At 32.4% G+C, this 18,463-nt stretch overlaps 2 protein-coding genes across 5 annotated transcripts; both read right to left on the bottom strand.

Annotated features, from left to right (window-relative positions):
- Positions 1–283: 283 nt before the first annotated feature.
- Positions 284–4,899, bottom strand: LOC130816131 (probable acyl-[acyl-carrier-protein]--UDP-N-acetylglucosamine O-acyltransferase, mitochondrial). Of its 4 annotated transcripts, none has more exons than XM_057682768.1 (11): positions 4,702–4,899; positions 4,543–4,607; positions 4,334–4,458; positions 4,090–4,198; positions 3,051–3,143; positions 2,847–2,963; positions 2,665–2,748; positions 2,365–2,469; positions 2,064–2,150; positions 1,844–1,990; positions 284–1,193 (listed from the first exon to the last, which is right to left on the bottom strand). In XM_057682768.1, exons 1-10 carry the CDS (start codon positions 4,796–4,798, stop codon positions 1,871–1,873), a joined length of 1,002 nt encoding a protein of 333 aa, XP_057538751.1. In that variant the 5' UTR covers positions 4,799–4,899; the 3' UTR covers positions 284–1,193; positions 1,844–1,870. The 4 variants fall into 4 exon arrangements, with proteins under 4 accessions (XP_057538751.1, XP_057538748.1, XP_057538749.1 ...); XM_057682765.1 differs by having other exon boundaries at positions 4,543–4,622; positions 4,702–4,898; XM_057682766.1 differs by having other exon boundaries at positions 4,543–4,613; positions 4,702–4,898.
- An 806-nt stretch (positions 4,900–5,705) lies between these two features.
- LOC130816129 (inactive protein kinase SELMODRAFT_444075-like) lies at positions 5,706–12,854 on the bottom strand. The gene is made up of 9 exons (XM_057682763.1): positions 12,266–12,854; positions 9,817–9,971; positions 9,628–9,722; positions 8,202–9,193; positions 7,593–7,753; positions 7,382–7,458; positions 7,140–7,287; positions 6,907–7,056; positions 5,706–6,048 (listed from the first exon to the last, which is right to left on the bottom strand). Exons 1-9 carry the CDS (start codon positions 12,417–12,419, stop codon positions 6,004–6,006), a joined length of 1,977 nt encoding a protein of 658 aa, XP_057538746.1. The 5' UTR covers positions 12,420–12,854; the 3' UTR covers positions 5,706–6,003.
- Positions 12,855–18,463: the final 5,609 nt, after the last annotated feature.

The following is an 18,463-nucleotide window of genomic DNA, read 5'->3' as shown; positions in this document are numbered from 1 at the left end:
ATGTTTTAGGATTAAAGATTTATAGTTCTTTTGTTTCAAATTGTATTGAATTATGTTAAAATGACTTATTAAATTTTGTGTATTTTTTATTTATTTGAAGTTGTATACATTCGATCCTCTAAACCTCACTTACGTGAAAGTTATTTGCTGGGGTTAGGGGTAATGAGATGTTGAGTCCGACACCTAGCAAAAGACACAAAGCTCAACACATTAGGATCAAGGTTGCTCAGAACCAGTCAATGGTCAAATCGCTGTTAATAATAGCGACTTTAGACTTGTAAAGTTTTGACCGACAATTTTAATGAATTAGCAAGCTTGAAGCAGTTGAGAATATCATTTTGTGGGGCAACATTATCTTATCAAGATGCCAACTTTTTTTTAATAGAATTCAACAGTATATAGGAAAAACAATTAAAAAGACTGAAAAATCAAAACTTTAACCTCAAACAACTTAAATGCTTCATCTTCTTCAACTTCATCAGCTTAATTCTCTTCAGTTGATGCTAATTTGGAATCAGAAATGCAATGGGTTTTAAATATAAAGGTTTTTCTGGGATTAGATAGATTAAGGAAGGTGTTAATAGAGCAAAAGTTGGGACCTTTTAATGGAAGCTCAAACCTTTTATAACAAATAAATGAAGAAGAGGGATTTTTGTGTGAAAAAAAAAATTGGGTTTTGTTGAAGGAAACAGAAGGGAGATCAAAATGTTTACAGAAATTATTGGTTGTTAACATCATACTAATAATCGCTGTTAATTGTTTTGACCGACAATAAGAGAATTTCTTCCTCAGTAAAAGCCTAAATTGCTGTTATTAACAGCGATTTGACCATTGACCAGTCAAAGTCTTATTTCGTTGTTAGTAACAGCGACATATAGCTTGACTAAAATTTTAACCATTTCTTTATACTCGCTGTTAGTAACAGTGAATACATACCGCGCCTAGCTTTGGGGCCAAAGACACTTATTTTGAGAATAAAGTTTTGTCGAAACTTATTTTTTTATTAAAGTTATTAAAAAATCTTTTTTTTTTTCAAATTTTCGCATGTTTAATGTGTATGTGTACAGACAACAGTACAGAGTTGGTGACCAGCTTGATGCAGTAATTGGCTCAAGTCATTTTCATGTAACCACAACAGAAAATCCACTTTCTGCCTCTCTTTTCCCTTCTTGTCTACTTTCTCCATCACCAATCTGAAAAGCAATTCAATAATGCAATCACATATATTATTCACAAAGAGAATGTGTAACGTAGTTCGCTATTTGAAATCGCGGTTTGCTCAAAGTGACCCAAAAATAAAACAAAAATGATCATAATTCGTTTTTCTGATTCGCGATTAACAAGGAGATTAGCAGATCATGTGACACTGATACTGATTGATGATGAAAACCATTAATAAGATATCTTTATTGCAAAGGTTTCAAAAGGGTCATTGGAATACTTGCTATGATGTTAAAGGGTTATGATCCAAAAGTTATGGCCTTCTAAATCGAGGGTACTAATATTCTTGACTTGGGATGCCTTAACGATAAGGATGTGGTAAGGAAATCGACAAAAGCGGGTCAGCGTCACATGATTCACTAATCATCACTCAAATTGCAAATCGTAAAAAGCGAATTATGGTCGGTTCTAGGCTATTTTTAAATCATTTTGAATGGATTGTGAATTTAAAAGGCGAACTAACTAGCGAATTATGTTTCAATAGGCGGGGTTATATCATTTGGAAAGATGTAATGTGACTGTAGTTTTATTAAGAACTTTTCGTGAAGCAAGCGGATGCGTAAAAACTGCATAAAGAGATTTTGCTTAATATAGCAGAAAATGAAAATAAGAACAAACTTACCAATTTACTATTTAGACATAAGTACATTCAAGATGCATTCCAATGTCTGAATTTACATATTCCACGACGATTGTCAGAAAAGGAATCACGTATCGATTGTATCATGGAGCATATGACAGGAATTTGACCTAGTTCTTCATGCTGCGCCTGTGAAAGTAGTATTTGTGAATGGCAATGATTTGTAGCTACAACTTATGTGGATACAAACATTAAAATATACCAAATCTTCAAGACGGTCTTCAATGCTCCCAGATTCGAAGCTCATAGGCATGAAAATCTTCCTGTATGCTGCTCGCAATCCCTTGATCTATAGTATAGCCAAGTTCAATATTATAATTATCATTCATATTTTCTCAATAATTATCATTCATATGTATAAAATTGTGACAGATAGGCATTATCTTTTATAATCCACTCTTTCTTATGCAGATGCGACACAAACTAATAGTACAAGGTTTATACAAATATAGAATCTGCCACATGCTAAATCCAACACATTAAGAGCCATAAACAGATCTAACCTCAGTGGATGAGAACCCACGACGACGCAGGCCTTCTAAGTTTAAGCCGCGTAGTTCAGCTCTATCACCAGAAACCATCATGAATTTAGGAACATCTTGAGAAACCTTACAAGGGTATTAAATATTAGGAACTGCATCTTGGTAGAGCTATAGAGTATGAATGCTCTGGAAAATACACTAGAATCACAATAAAACACAAGAAAAGTGCTTTCAGCTTGATTATGTTATTCCTAGCTCTATGTTACTGGAAGTCATAAAGACCAACATCTTTGAAACTCAATGTATAGAAGTAGTTCATACCACAGAGCCACCACCAATGAAGCAAAATGAGCCAAGGCGGCAATACTGATGGACAACAGTGGCACCGGCTGTGTGAACGTAATCCTGATTCAATAGTTTCCGCAAAACAAAATTCATATCGCTCGATCAATATAAGGATAAAGACGAAGAATCAAACTCTAAATGTGGAACTATAAACTCACTTCCACTATTACATGACCTGCCAACAATGAGCTGTTTGCTAAAATGTTGTTGTTACCAATTTTGCAGTCGTGGGCAACATGGCAGGATCCCATAATAAGATTACTATGACCAATGACCTGTAAAAATGTTAGACGTGTGAATTAAATAACATGGGGACCCGAAGAAAAGGTCTCTGGATAAAATAGTTAAGCTGCTCTACACACCGTTTGATAATTTGGATTGGAAGATCTATGAATAGAGCTGTATTCTCTAATTTCATTATTGTCACCAATACGAAGAAAGCATTCATCCCCATCCTGAAAGCATGTGAAAGAAATATCACATAACTGTTCCTACCAAGTTCGGAGAAGACAGTGCTATTGAGAAAAAGGCAATGCAAAGTCGGCTTTGAAAGGGAAGAAATACAAGCATCAGATTGCAATTATCCTAAATGAGGTTCACTATTTACTCGTTCAATCAAATGGGTATGTCTTCCTAGGATACATTTTTCACAGCCCACAAAGTGTTGTTCACTGCATAACATTCCTTCTTTCAATAATGTTGACTTTCTCCGACTTGGTTGTTCCTCAACATTTTTAATAATTAAACCCAGGTACAGAATAGATGGCACCAACCATCAACCCCTAACGGCCAACACATCATAACAACTTCAAACAACATATAACATGAACAAACAAGAGCATTTCAACTAATACCCAATGATGTTTATGCCTTATATTGTTTAAATTTCCCACGCATAATTAACCGTTCAACATACAGTAAAACAAATCTTAGTGCTTTCTACCTTTCTAACTTAGGTAATACATGCAAATGCCAATTTTTACCAGTGAAAATATATGTTTCTAACTTCACAATCAAGACATTAAGACACCAAAATAGCACTTAGCATCATGCAATCAAGGTACACTTACATTGAAATAGAAACAGACCCAAGATTATAACCATAGTGGGCCCACAATAGTGGTCCTACATGTACAGTGTGACTGTTGAGTATCATGGCTTCTGTATTAGAAGTATCTCATGTGTACAATACAACTAGTAGTTTTCTTATGGTGGGACCTCAAATTGTACTACTTGTATGATAATTGTCTTTCTCCTTAGAGTTTCAACATTTTTTTGATGGGTCATAGCAACCATGCCCTTTTGTATATCCACCTCTGATTACAAATGAACAACAATGACTATTATGATCATTTAAAATGAATAAGTAAAGGGTGGGAGTGCGGGTGGGGGGAGATAGACCTTGTATTTCAAGTCTTGGCACTTTACACCCACAACAGCATGATGTCCAATTGTGTTGTTTGATCCAATCACAGTCTTCCCAGGAAGCTCATCACCAACAACAGCACCTCTATGCACAAAATCCATCCAAATTCAAAGGAAAAAGAAGACCAAATCAATATGAAATGCAAAAGAATAAGAATAACTATTAAAAGTTCAACTCAAACAATGACACTACAGTAATTTTAAGTAAGAAAACACTAACGTCATAAGAATGCAATTATCACCCATTTGAGTATGTCCAAAAACATGACTTCCAGGATACAATTTACAGGCATTTCCCAACTTTGCTGATGACCCAACTGTACAAAATGGCCCAATTGATACACCCTGCCATTAAAATTCAAAAGAATTCTTCATAGAAAGATATTTATTTATATTGAATGGAAATACACGGAATAAAAGAAAATCCACCTGACCAAGGATAGCATTGGGATGTACAATAGCAGAAGGGTGAACAAAATTAGGGTTCCAATCATCTGCTGCTGCATCAACTATCAATCAAATGAAACCCAAACGTTTTTTGAATGAAGAAATTGGAAGTGCAGTTAGCAGAGAGAAAAAGAAGAATACTTTTACTGGAGAAAGGTCTGAAGATGGAGAAGGAAGAGAATCGAAAGAGAGATGAAAGTACTGCTTTGTTATGGCGGGGCATCAGAAGCCATTTCATTTCCAGAATCCTCTTGGTCAAACGCAAAGCCCTCCCTGGTCAATAGTCCCTCCTAGCTCAATTCCTAAACCCTTTTTTTTTTGTTTGATTTGGTGGTAAGGTGGCCAAGTTATTTTTATCGACAAGTCAAATAGTCAATTACTTTTGGTAAAAAGATCGAAAAACTATTTGATAACATGGAAATAAAAGATTTGGATTGGTGAATTGTTACTCATTAGTGTATAGTAGTATTATGGTTATAAATTAATGAATGGGATGATTGTCAGAAAATACCTTATAAAATTGTTTTTATTTTAATTTTATAGTAGTATAGTAGTATTAGTGGGTTTGATTAATTTTGATTTTTTGAGCTGGTTTTTGTTTATTTTTAGATTTTTTATTTGTTAGTCAATTGAAGGAAAACGTTATTTGGTAATCTTTGGAAAAAAAAATTTTATTAGGTATTTTTTGATAAAACTTTTTTTATAAGGTATTCTTTAACAAAAATTTATAAGATACTTTCTGACAATTTTCACTTTAAAAAATAGTTATACATAGTATCGGGATGAATATGATCTAAATTCTATTTAGATTTCATTGGACATGATGTGGGTTTAAGTTCAAAATTTTGAGACCTTATAGGTATTGATTTGTGTCTAGTTGTTAAAAATATTACTAGGGATCATAGTTTTTCGGACTTCTATTTTATCTTATATTCTATTAATTAGAATGCTATGCGGGTAAAATTTTACATGTTTAGCAATACATCAATTCCAATTGGAGTATAAATTGGGTGTGTAATGGATGAATAAGTGTTTGAAATATTTTAGTATTTTTTGGTCAATATCAACAATTGTTTTTCCTATAAAATAAACCTTAAATGGATTATCAATTTAACATGAGTTGGGTTGGAGTCCTTGATGATCTATTTACTCATAAATTACTCATATGGCTTTATTATAGCTGAACAAGTCTACATATTTCCAACCCAAAACTTGGGGAAAATTTACAAATAATGAAAAGGAGAATACATCCTTAAAAACAATGTTTCTCAATAAACTAGTAGTATGCTCTCTATTCTGCTTTGACATATCGGAAGATTGTTCGACATTTGCAATATATATTTCGGCACTTGTAAATGCACTGTACAAACTATGTACCTTGTCACAATTTCGTGTACTTCTGTTGCTGTTGTGTTTTCGAACATTAGGACCACGAGCCTTGCATTAAGTGATTGAGCTTAACATACAACTCTCCAACATCCGTAGAACCTAAAGCAAAACTCGTGTGTTAACAATGTTGATTAAATACATGCATGATGAAAGTAGATTGATAGGTTAAACGAACATTTTGCTAATTAACAATGTCAAAGACTTAACACCGAAATATTGGGGTCGGACTAGTGGTCGTCTACATGGATTCTTCTTCTCTGTTCATTTCGATTTTCTACCATCTCAACCTGTGAAACTGGGTCCTTCATATCCCTTTTCACTCCAGCTTTGCTGTTCATATTCGGTTTTTCTCGCCCTCTTTTTAGATTTCTCGAGTTCTAACTTTCTATCTTTTTGAATGAACATTTTACTAATAGAAGTTTGAAAGTCGGAAACAGGCTTTTAAGCAAGTCCATCATTGCAGTTTGCGAATACAATGAACTTCTTATTTGAAAGTCACTAGGTGATCAAATGCACAGTTCTTATTTTGGGTTCCTTCCTATATCAGTAACACACATTTCCTACTGTTCTCTGGTTTACGGTTTTTAAAAAAAATACACAATTTGTAAAATAGAGATTCATGCTCTCATCTATCGATTACGTTAGCTGATTTGACCAGCTAATTTTATTGACTAGTTTGACCAGCTATTTTTGAACAAGCTGCTTGTAGCAGCGTGTTCAAAAACAGCTTATTCATAATAACAAGCTATTTCAACTTAATTTACCAAACACTAGCATTGGATAGTTTGATCACTCAGCCCTCTATTTATATCAAAATAAACTAAGATTGCCTAATAAGCTATTTTGCCAAACACCCACATAGACTGGAATCAAAATTCTTGCAAAATCTAGAGAAACGATAAAAAAATGAATAGATATAGAGCTCAAAAGGAGAGCCTAGTAGACGGAGTTTCAAACCTGAGACATGCGAGGTCGTGAATTAGGATCTTTTCTAATGCACAACGAGGCACATTGTAACATAGAGCAAAGCTCCTCTTTCACATAGCTATTTCCCAAGCATGGATCCACCAACTTTTTGAGGTTCTCTTCTTTCACTATACGTCGTGCCTGAAAGAGCATTTCAAAGAATGTAAATAATTTCCCTCAATGAGCAACGACTTTTTGATGATTACAACAAAACAAAAGTATACCCATTCAGTGAGGCATTGTTCTCCCTTAGGCCGGTTTATATCCACAGCTTTCCGTCCTGTGATAAGTTCTAGTAGAACTATGCCAAATGAATAAACATCAGCTTTTTCCGTGATCTGACCGCTTTGAGCATATTCCGGAGCAAGATAGCTGAATGAAAATATATGTAATTGTGCGTTACTCATAGGCTACAAAACGAAATGCAAAGAGTAATATAAAAACAGGAAGCCGCAACCCAACTTACCCAAATGTCCCTATCACTCTTGTTTCCTCACCCACCCCTCCATCAGCCTGGCATCTTGCTAATCCAAAGTCCCCAACCTAATAATTGAAGGTCCGCGAGCATAATTAGCACTCTAATAGTGACCGTAAATTCCAGAGAAATAATATTCTGAAGAAAGAACAAGAGAACATATATTTTCTACAATCTATTCAATACAGGAAAAAGAATATACCAATGGTTCAAAATCATGGGTTAACAGGATATTGTTTGGTCGCATATCCCGGTGGACAATACAGCCAACGCGACACTCTTCATGAAGGTATCTCAGTCCCCGAGCAGCTCCCACAGCAATCTTCTGTCTTGCAGGCCACTCTAATATGTTGTTGCTACGTCCTGTGCGCTCAAAAGGATAACAAATATTATATTGCAGTTGAAAATAGCAAATACCTTACGAAAACAATAAAAATGTCGAGATTATAGATAATGGTACTATTTGAATAGATATATTAACCTGTTAATCGGACTCTTCATTTATCCTATAATTACCACATAAAATATTGACATTCTGACATAGTTATGACACTTTGATGCTTCATTTTGATTAAAATCATTATTTTTTCATGAATTAAATGAGTCTACGACACATACCCACGTGTCACTTTGATGCTTCATTTCATTCCATTACCCCAATGTCATTAAATAGCTCCCACCTTTTGGGGTTTGGGGTCAGATGTATGCAACCTTACCCTTGTTAGTGATAACAAAAAGGTTGTTTCCAAATGACCCTTGGCAGCAAACATCATCAGCAACTATTCATAAATAAAAGTTCGGAAGAAATTACCATAAAGATGATAATCCAAAGATCTATTGCATATATATTCATAAACCAACAATCTTCTTCCACCCTCCACACAGAAACCTATCAAGGTCACAACGTTACGATGTTGGGCACAACTTAAGACCTCCACTTCAGAGCAGAATTCTGAATCTCCCTGGGAACTAGCCAGTTTATATTGCTTTACTGCAATGATTTGTCCATCTTGTAGTACCCCACAATACACCGAACCAAACCCACCTTCCGCTAGGAAATTGTCGGCAGAAAATCCATTGGTTGCCGTTGCCAGTTCTCCATAGGTGAAAGACTTGGGAGGTTTACCAAACATCGGTGTCTTATGCTGGCATATTGAACATAGTGGTGGCGGATTAGAAGGTGACTTTTTCGACAATGAGATAGCATCCCGTACAGTCGTTGTATTTGAGTTCAGTTTCGGCCTAGGACTTTTCATTTCAACGACAGAAAATCTCTTGAGCAGATTTAAGGATGCACACGCCAGAATTTCGTCTGTAGTTTTTAGTGAACCATCTACGTCAGATTTTACGTTGACACTTCTGACAACGGGACTATTCAGCATCCAAGGCTGATAACAGCTACTGGAACTCATTGATTCTTTATCCGTGTCTGAATCGATTTCACTAGCAATCAATTGACAGTCCTTCTTTTGGCCGCGAATTGCATCTGAAAGAAAATACGATGAAGTCCCTGCATCTGAGCTTGATATGGACGATGTTCCAACGTCAGTTGCAGTGTAAGATGTATCGTGCTCTGGACTACTGATCGGAGTCACATTTGGCACTCGAGTTGCGTCTGGAAAATCGTATGTATCGTTTTGATTTGAAGCTTCGGAAATGGATGACAGTGACTGCATCACATCAGGTTCTACATCACCGGATTTATTTAGATTCAATTTAAGAACTTTAGGATGAGCTCCTTTCATCATAATAACATTGCACTGAAGCTGCTCCATACAATGTTTCGCCTCGTTTTTCAGCCTTCTGAAAAGATGCAAAAATTTGACGTGCATTATAATTTGTAGCGTTTTAAAAAGTGAAACCATAATGAAAACCCAGAATATTTTTCTCGTACACAAACATCAACAGATAAAAAAGGAAAAATTAGCATGAATAATACAAACTTTTGCTAAGTTTCCTACAATAATGTTAACTTTTGATTAACCATGAACAATACCAACTTAGAGGTGTTTTCCTAGAATAATACCAACTATTGTTTAACCATTAATTTACCTTTGTTTTTTTGTCAAATAATCTACTATAAACAAAAATTGGTATTGTTCTAGGAAAACATCCCTCTGAGTTGATATTATTCATGGTTAATCAAAAGTTCGTATTATTGTAGGGAAATCAGTAAAAGTTTGTATTATTCACGGTAATTTTTCCGATAAAAAATTGTACGAAAAGAAATTAATTACTTATCCAGTATCACCCAGTTTGTTCGATCCTTCTTGGCTTCAGCTGCCACACCCCCGTCAATAGAATCAGACAGAACTTTTATCTTCACATTTATCTGCAATAAATTTGACAAGGGATTGAGAATAAATTCAATCGACGGAATCAAGTTTACATAAAATTCAGATAAGATGCTTATTATAAAGACCAACTTTGCAAGATTTGTGATCTTTACACAACTGCTGCATCAACTGCAAGCAAGAGTCGGTAATGTCTTCCTCTTGATCCAAAAGTGTCCCCGTGGTAGATCTCCTTGCAGCACTTGTACAATCAGTGGTAAACCGTTGAATTCCCCAGAGCTTTTTTCCTGTAAAAACAACCTTCATCAATGCAGAATCTAACTTCGCCGCAAATGTCACCCAAAAGATCATACATGACATTTCTATATAGTCATTAAAAACAGATACAGATTGTACAGGGAAATCTCAAAATGTACAGATTGTCAACTACGCATCCAAGTCCCCCAAACCCCCCGGGCAGTGGGTCCCTTTAGAAACCGTAAAGAAAAAGAGCAAGAAAAAGTTGAATGACCCCTTCCAATAATCAAGTTTCCCATCTCATTTCACTTGCTAGCCTAAAAATCTAAAACCTTGACTTCCAGTAATAGAGCCGGCTTTGAGTTTCGAGAGGCCCAGGCAAAGATAACAATTATGGACCCCTAATTATTATATGAAAGTGAAAGAGTAGGACTTTAGGAGTCTCATGATTAGATAAATATGAATTTGGGATGGGCCCGACCCAGGCGCAAGCCCCTCTTGCCCCCTCATAAGGCCGAACCTGACAGCAACAAAAATCTCAAAACGTTGAAGTTAAATTATGAGGGGTGTTCTGATATCAAGGTTTGGAGCTTTCCATCAAACCAGAACTCCGGCATATAATTCATCTGAAGACCTACAACTCCTTTGGTTTATTAAAAAAGAAATCGATCGAGGGTTCATTTCTTGTTAGGCAGATAAACATTTGGAACGAACCATAGCAAATACAGTTAACAACTTAGCATTAAACTGAGATGAGAATTAGCATCATAGTTCATAAGATTATTTGATATCAACTGTGAAACACACAGCAACATTTCTTTACCCCGATGCCATTTAATGGAATGTTGTTCTGTGTTTCACAAATCACAATCAAAACACAAACTGATTCTTATTTGGAAGAGGATTGTGCCAATTAGTGTAACATAATTCGCCAGCTAATTCACCTTTTGAATTCGGGATTTGCTTATAATTGTTGAAAAATAGCCCAAAACCGAACAGATTTCGCTTTTTGCGATTCGCGATTCGCGGGGAGATTAGCAAATCATGAGGCACACTGCCAATTGATGGCTTCATGCACAACAAAAGGAAAAGCCATCTTCATTTTCATATTCATGCACATAACATATGCCATCTACTCATCCAACACAAATGGCATTTGAAAAGCAAATTGTTCCATAAGGTCAAAATTGTTTTAAATTTCTAAATTACACTACTTTGAAATTAAATCCGACAATATCATCCACATAGGCTTTGGACAATTGAAATGGATTTTTCTAAAATAGGTGAAACCACTATTGTAAGTAGATTTTCTATACGCTTTGTAAACAACTAGAATGGCTACTTTCACTCGCGGTTCTCTATGGTCTATTGAGACCGCTAGTGAGAGTAGCGCTTTTTGACTACAACTACAACATGTAATAAGGAAAATCGCTACTCGCAATAGTTTCTCTATATACAAAATTGCTACAAGACATTGTTAGTGATGACTTGACAACATTTCTATAAACAATTGGATGGTTTATTAGGCTGACATGTCAATAACGAAACTTGAGGTAAAAATTGAGGGGGCAAAACTACAAACCCTTGACCTTTTAGTTCAAATATATCAACTCAAACACTATGCCAACAATCATTATACATTCATTCAAAATAGCAATAAAAAAGTTCGAGGAAGACGTTCCCTTTAAAAAGTACCACCATGGTTCTCACTATTGCACCCTGTTAAATAACATGTAAGCTTGATGGGCTACTTCTCCTATTACAAATTGGTTTTAGGCTGAAACCTTATTAGGCTTGTGTGCAGCCAACTCTCATCTTATGTGGGTGTTGTTGTGTATAAGCCTAATAACAAATTTATCACACCCCTAATTTGAAAATCGTGGGTTCGCCACAGGTTATGGAAAATAAATTGCTAATGACATTAGCAATTTAACAAAATATGAAATCTAGGCAAATTCCCAAACTCACATGGAAGTATAGGAATTTATCCATAAATTTTGAGATTTTGGAATAATTTCAAAAGTCAATTTTGTAATTTTTGTTGAAAAGTACATGAAATTGGAATTGGAATTGTGAGAGCACAAAATGTTACAGAGAAACAAACAAAAGCTAATAATTATTATATGTTGATAATTACATATTTACATTACATCCAAAAAGAAGTCAAATTAGTTAAATTACACCAACAGGAATTTAGTTAGTATAAGCTAAAAACAGAATATATCATAGAAACAATATACAAATACAACTATATAGTATATAGTACTCTCAAAATGAAAAATACAAAAATTTAAAATTAAAAAAAAATAAAAAAATAAAAAAATAAAAGAATTATGAGATTTACCAAAAGTTTGAGGGGAAGTGAGAACCAATAACTTAATTGAATTCCCAGGTTGAACAACATGTGTAAGAGCCCATTCCATTGCATTCTTCGGAATTTCTCTGGAAGCTTTTACAGCAACCACAACAGACTTTTTCTGACATTGATTTGGATTCATGTTTCAATTTCTTAAACCCTAAATTAAATTCTTCCTTCTTCACTAAACCCAATTTTAGGTCAAAATCATGCTTACCCACATAAATAATTGGTATGAATTTCTCCTTTTTTGATATTCCCAGTTCTAACAGAAATTAATCAGTTAATTTGAACAGTGAGCTGCAAAGCAAGAATAATGATGCAAAAAAAGAGGGTTTTGGGAAGATTAATGTAAATATGTCATGATATTAACACTTCCCAGAAGCAGATTTATTGCATAATAGATTGTAAAAAGGTGGAGATGCCAAAAGGGTATTGTTCTTGAAGCAGAAGTTGAGGAATAAAGATTGAATGAAAAAGAGATATGGACATAGTACAAGTTTTTTTTTCTTTTTTTCTTTTTTTTTTTTGTTTTTAATGCAGGTAATGCTCAAGAATTTCTACAATCTAGAGAAATTAATCATTTTTAGGAGGCGAAACTTTTTTAAAAGGAGCACTAAATAACTGAATTATTCCATGAATTATATGGATAATTATAAGGTTATTTTATTGTAGTATATTGTTTTAGGAGTAAATTAGAGATTTTCCACCCAAAAAAATTATTTTTTTGCTCTCTCTATTAGTTGTTTTACTTGTTTACAGAAGGAATCTTAGAAAAATTAAGAAAAATAAAATATTTTAGATGGTAAATTTATTATTTTATAATAAATTTTATGGCGGAAGAATGGAGACTATAAACATTATAAATTATAATAAATACTTTTTCTATTTTTTCTTCACTTACACCTATACATCTTGTTATGTTTTTTTCAATCGATTTTACCTTAATTATACACAACAGAAAAATTATTAAAATTTGATATTATGAAAATATACGTCAAGAGGAATAAAACAAAATTCTGCATAATTATATTTTTTTCTGGTATACTAACTATAATATGTAAAATAACTTTAAAATAGGGAATGACAGAAGGAATATGTATTGATTAACCTATGAAAAAACGGCTTAGTTACTACACTTATCTCATAATTATCCATAAAAATACAATGTTTATGATTCATCAGGGTTGTAATAAATAACAATGACAATGAAATTGATCCACGGCAGATTAACAAATAATTGAAATTTTTGTGGGACCACTGACACAATTTGTTTCCACGTTCGTTCATAATTTCATGAAATTTTAGTACTCGGGAATTAATTTTTTTTTGAAAGGTATAAAGTTTCATGGATATGATTTGCTCATAATTTGGTAAAATATTACTCTATAAAAAATTAACTTTATTTTTCCTTTTTAGTTTTTTCGTTAAATTTATTTTATTTTTACTTTTAACATAATATATATTATTTTTTTAATTCTCATTCAGGGCTAGAATAAAAGTTAACAAATTCTTTAAAAGTCATATACGATTTTAGAAATTATGATATTTTCCTAACAATTTTATATATTAATTACTTAATATACTACATAATTTAATATTAAAGCCTCTAATTTTTTGGGGCCCTGTACTATCTAAAATATTGAATCTCTCTTGTTCTTATTCACATATTTTAATTATATTTTTATCTTATTCATATACTTTATAATTTTTATAATATTTTTTTTCTATAATTTAACCATTTTTACCATTTTACTATTCTTTTTATGTTCTCTCTATGTATACACAAGTAATGAAAAAATGTGTCTAAAAGCATTAACCTATAAAAGCTTTTTTATAGCTTTAGACACAATCTTTATAACTTTCCACGCAAAAATTTGGTAGGTCTTTTCATTCTAACTTGTAACTTTAATGTTGATTTAGACTTTCATCTAACTTAACCAATTATATTACTCATGGACCATGAACATAAAGTTTTTTAATGTTGTTTTCTTCCTTTGGCATTACTTATAACATTAAAAATATTACACTATTTATTTAGCACTTTTAATTTATGATTAATTTTTAACCTATAAATTAAAACATAGTCAAGTAAGATCTTTTTTGATTTTTCTCAATGAAAAATTATTAATATTAATTTTTTATTATACAAATTAGAGATATTGAGAATTGAATTATTATACTAATTTGTATAAAACGTCAAATATTACGAGTATTTTAGAACAGATTCAAGTCACATTGGTACGTAATTTGACTATATATGGTAAGGAAAAAGAGTTTTAAGGTTAAGTTTTATGAAATGTGATAAGTCTTTTGTATGAAGATGAAAAAAATGGTAATGTAATTAGAGGGGTTAAAAACAGATTTAATTTTAAATAATAATGAATTAGAATGAATTTTGTGAAAAACATGAGATGATTAAAGTAAAACAAACATGATAATTAAACACGTCAAGATATTTTCCTATTAAAATTACACTAAATATTTATTACCATTCTCACCATTTAATACCGACTACTAAACGGGTCGTACATGTAACATGCAACTAGAGCCTAGAGGTGTTAAAAACGGACCCGATTTGAAATTGACGTGAAACACTTGATCCAAAACCGATTTGAAGGCCCGGATGAACACCTCTACTCATAATCATGTATTCATGTCCAACAACTCTGCTGAGGGTCGATCTCTTTAAAAGACGTCTCCCACAAGAAGCCCAACCCATTTAAGATATTGAAAAAAAAATAAATAAATAAAACAAACTTGTTGTTGCATGCTTTTAAAAAAACTGTTTCTTCACTTATTGTAAAAAAAACCTTTATTAGAGTTTCTTCACTTCACATATCTTAAACACATACTTTAGATATCAAAAGCATCTACTTTACATACTAAAAATTGTAACTTTATAATATCAAAAATCTCTACCTTAAAAATTGTATTATTAGAAAATAATTCAAATGTGAAATTATTCACAACAAAAGGATGAAATGTTGAATTTTTTTCAACAAATTTTCCATAAAACAAAAACATCAGATATGTAAAAGTTTGAATATCCAATAATAATTGTATGAATTGATGTATGTAATGAGCATGTAAGTTATCCGAACAAGAATTATATCTTGTCTCAATTGAAGTAAGTACTATCTTTTAAATAAGATCTTGAAATCAAATCTTATCCAACATTTTTATTTCTTCAACTCACTTTGTAAATCAAAAAAAAGTTAGAATATCAAAAATATTAAAAAATTTACGAAAATTAATAAGAAAAAAAAAATCCTCATAACACTAATTTGATTAGATCTCTAAGCAAAATCATTTTATTCTTGCATAATTTGCAATTTTAATATACAATTGTCTTTTTAAATTTGCAGGATATAAGTCAAATAAAAAATATATGAACTTTTTAAATAATATGGCTAAACGTAAAGAGGAATTACTAACTTAGGAGAAAAATGGGACAAGCTAAAGAATAAGATGCTTATATAGTTATATGCATAATATCTTTGACAAAATCTTCTCAATAAAGAATCAATGGATATTACTTTGATTTGAAATTCAATACACACCACGTGGAAGCTCCCTTTTCAATTTTGCAATCATCCTTTTATCGGTTAATTTTTTTTTATTTTAATTTCTCTCATTTAGAGCAGTTCTTGTAAGTGACCACTTTATCGTGAGACTAATTAATAATTTAATCGAATTAATTATATTTTTTTATAATACGCATTAATAATTGATCAATTTAAAATCATATTAATAATTTAATGTCAAAATTGATTTCTTTTAAAGTTATAACTGATCATTTAATTGACCACTTTAAGGTCTGAATTACTGATCACTTTAGCGTCGAAATTAAAGAATTTAAAAAGATCATAATTTATCCATATAAGGTTATAAACTTGTAAATAAAAGTTGATCATTTTAATGTCAAAATTGATCATTTTAATGTTATAAAAATTTTTATTTTAATTGATCCACAATTTAATGTTTACTTTAAGTTGAAATTGAACACTTTAATGTCAAAATGAATTATGTTTTGTTTTTGACTTTGGGCCAAACTATTAGTATTCTCTTATGAGTTTTTGCATTTATTTTATATGATTTTCTACTTTAATAATGGTCTCATTTTCTTTCTTTAATCTTATTCACAATTTATTATCTCTATTCATCTCAATATCTCATTTTTCTATCCACATCTATTTTGTACTACAACTATAAATTAAATTAAATTAATTTACTTTCCCGGCCATTTATAAAAAATTAGCTCTTACAAAAAATAACGATCCATTTTAATCAAAGAGACAAACTCAAAAGCGGGAACAAATAGTACACATGTCACTACAAAAAACCATTGAAATAGCGATGGAAAAATGGCGATGAGATGCGTTGGTCGCCACTGGCGACGAACAGGCGAGGGCAAGATACGTCGCCAAATGAAAAAGCAAATTAGCGACGGAAAAGTACGGTCGCTGGTTGGTCGCCAAAAGCTTTTATTTTTAAATTTTTTTAAAAAAATATTTAGCGACCAGGTCAATTGTCGCTAGGTGGTCGCTAACTCTTTTATTTTTTCAAAATTTTTTAAAAATAATTAGCGACCAGTTTGGTGGTCGCTGAGTGGTCGCTAAAAGCTTTTATTTTATAATTTTTTTTAAAATATTTAGCGATTAGATCTGTGGTCGCTAAATGGTCGCCAGGAAAGACAGTCCAGCAAATTTTTTCTTTACTGCAGCACGTAAACTTTTTTCATTTCCGAGGACCAGCGACCAGTTGGTCGGTCGCCAACTCCAGAAAGTGAAACGTCGTTGCAGATGGCGACCACCTGTTGGTCGCCAGTTGCTGGTTATAAAACCAACTCTTTGCCCTTATTTCTCATTTCCTACAACTCTATCTTTATTTAACTTATATTTCTTCAACCCTTATACGCCTCATTATGTTACCAACTCTAAATTTTCTTTTCATCCATTAATCTCATTCTCTATTTATTTTCTTATCTTTCTTTCCAACTCTAAAATTCTCATCTTGTTACTAAAAGGTTAGTGTTTATTATAATTTATGATTGATGTAATGTTATTTTTTTGCCCAATTTTTGTTTCATGATGTTATTTTTTTGCCTAGATATTGTTTTATGTTATTTTCGATATATTTTTATGTTTTTTTTTATATATTTTCGAATAATGGCATTTTTGAAACATATTTAGTGCTAAAATTTTCCAGTATTTTTTTATGTTCATTATTTAGTTTTATATCGTTTTTTTTTAATATTTCAAGAACAATCGAAAGGTCAAAGAACCACAGCCTACGAAATATTTACAAGAAGCACGGCAAATGGAGTTCAATAATCAATTATGGAAAGCGGTGCAAATGAGAAATGTTTAGACTGCCTATGAGACTGAACAAATTCAAAGAGAACGAGATGTATCAACCCCCTCCTCCAAATGAATGATTAAATATATGTACTTTTTGTGAATTTGTACATAAACTTTAATTATATATATATATATATATATTTCCAGTTCTTTATTTTTATTTACTTGTTTTATGTGTATATATATATTTATCTTAATATTACAATAAATATAATATATATATATATATATATATATATATATATGTATATTTTAATTAATTAAAAAAAGGGGCGACCAAACAGCTATGAAAATGTGGTCGCCATGCTGGCGACGTAACAGCTATGAAAAGATGGTCGCCAAACAGCTAGCAGGGGGTGGTCACCAGTTTGGCGACGGGTGGTGGTCGCCAGTTGGTCGCCAGTTTTACTGGCGAGGAAAACGCGTCCACTTTGAGATTAGCGACCACCACATTAGCCGTCGCCCGCCGGTCGCCAACCCTACTTTTTGACCATTTAGCTATCAAATGGCGACGAAACCGTCTGTCGCCAATTTGATAGTTTTTTGTAGTGTGTATAAAAGAGATTAGTAATATCTCATGGGGAAGGTACGAATAATTTACCTATCAATTGCGGGTATCTCCTTAGGCAAGTTGTATGTTACTCATATTTCTTTTTTGTAGAGTCTATCTATTTAGAAGAGTATTTTAGTGTGCACATTTTTCATCATTCTTTCCTCAAAAAAGATTCATATATAGTCTATCCACCACCTTTTTCCTTTTTCAAACCCCTAACATATAAAAAGATATCAAGTTGATAACTATCACATAACTAATTAATAAAGC

The sequence above is a fragment of the Amaranthus tricolor genome, chromosome 6 (genome assembly GCF_026212465.1).
Source record: "Amaranthus tricolor cultivar Red isolate AtriRed21 chromosome 6, ASM2621246v1, whole genome shotgun sequence".
Taxonomy (NCBI): domain Eukaryota; kingdom Viridiplantae; phylum Streptophyta; class Magnoliopsida; order Caryophyllales; family Amaranthaceae; genus Amaranthus; species Amaranthus tricolor.
The sequence above is the reverse complement of the archived record's forward strand: the minus strand, read 5'-3'. Positions and strand labels throughout refer to the sequence as shown.

Excerpts from the sequence above, each read along its gene's own strand:
- LOC130816129 (XM_057682763.1), bottom strand. The coding sequence starts at position 12,419 with ATGAATCCAAATCAATGTCAGAAAAAGTCTGTTGTGGTTGCTGTAAAA. Across the intron at positions 9,194-9,627 it reads AACTGGGTGATACTGGATAA|AAGGCTGAAAAACGAGGCGA; the intron begins GTAATTAATTTC and ends GCATCTTTTCAG. Across the intron at positions 7,288-7,381 it reads AGAGTGATAGGGACATTTGG|CTATCTTGCTCCGGAATATG; the intron begins GTAAGTTGGGTT and ends ATTTTCATTCAG.
- LOC130816131 (XM_057682765.1), bottom strand. The coding sequence starts at position 4,798 with ATGAAATGGCTTCTGATGCCCCGCCATAACAAAGCAGTACTTTCATCT. Across the intron at positions 4,459-4,542 it reads CCAATGCTATCCTTGGTCAG|GGTGTATCAATTGGGCCATT; the intron begins GTGGATTTTCTT and ends TTTTAATGGCAG. Across the intron at positions 2,470-2,664 it reads TCATTGGTGGTGGCTCTGTG|GTTTCTCAAGATGTTCCTAA; the intron begins GTATGAACTACT and ends TACCCTTGTAAG.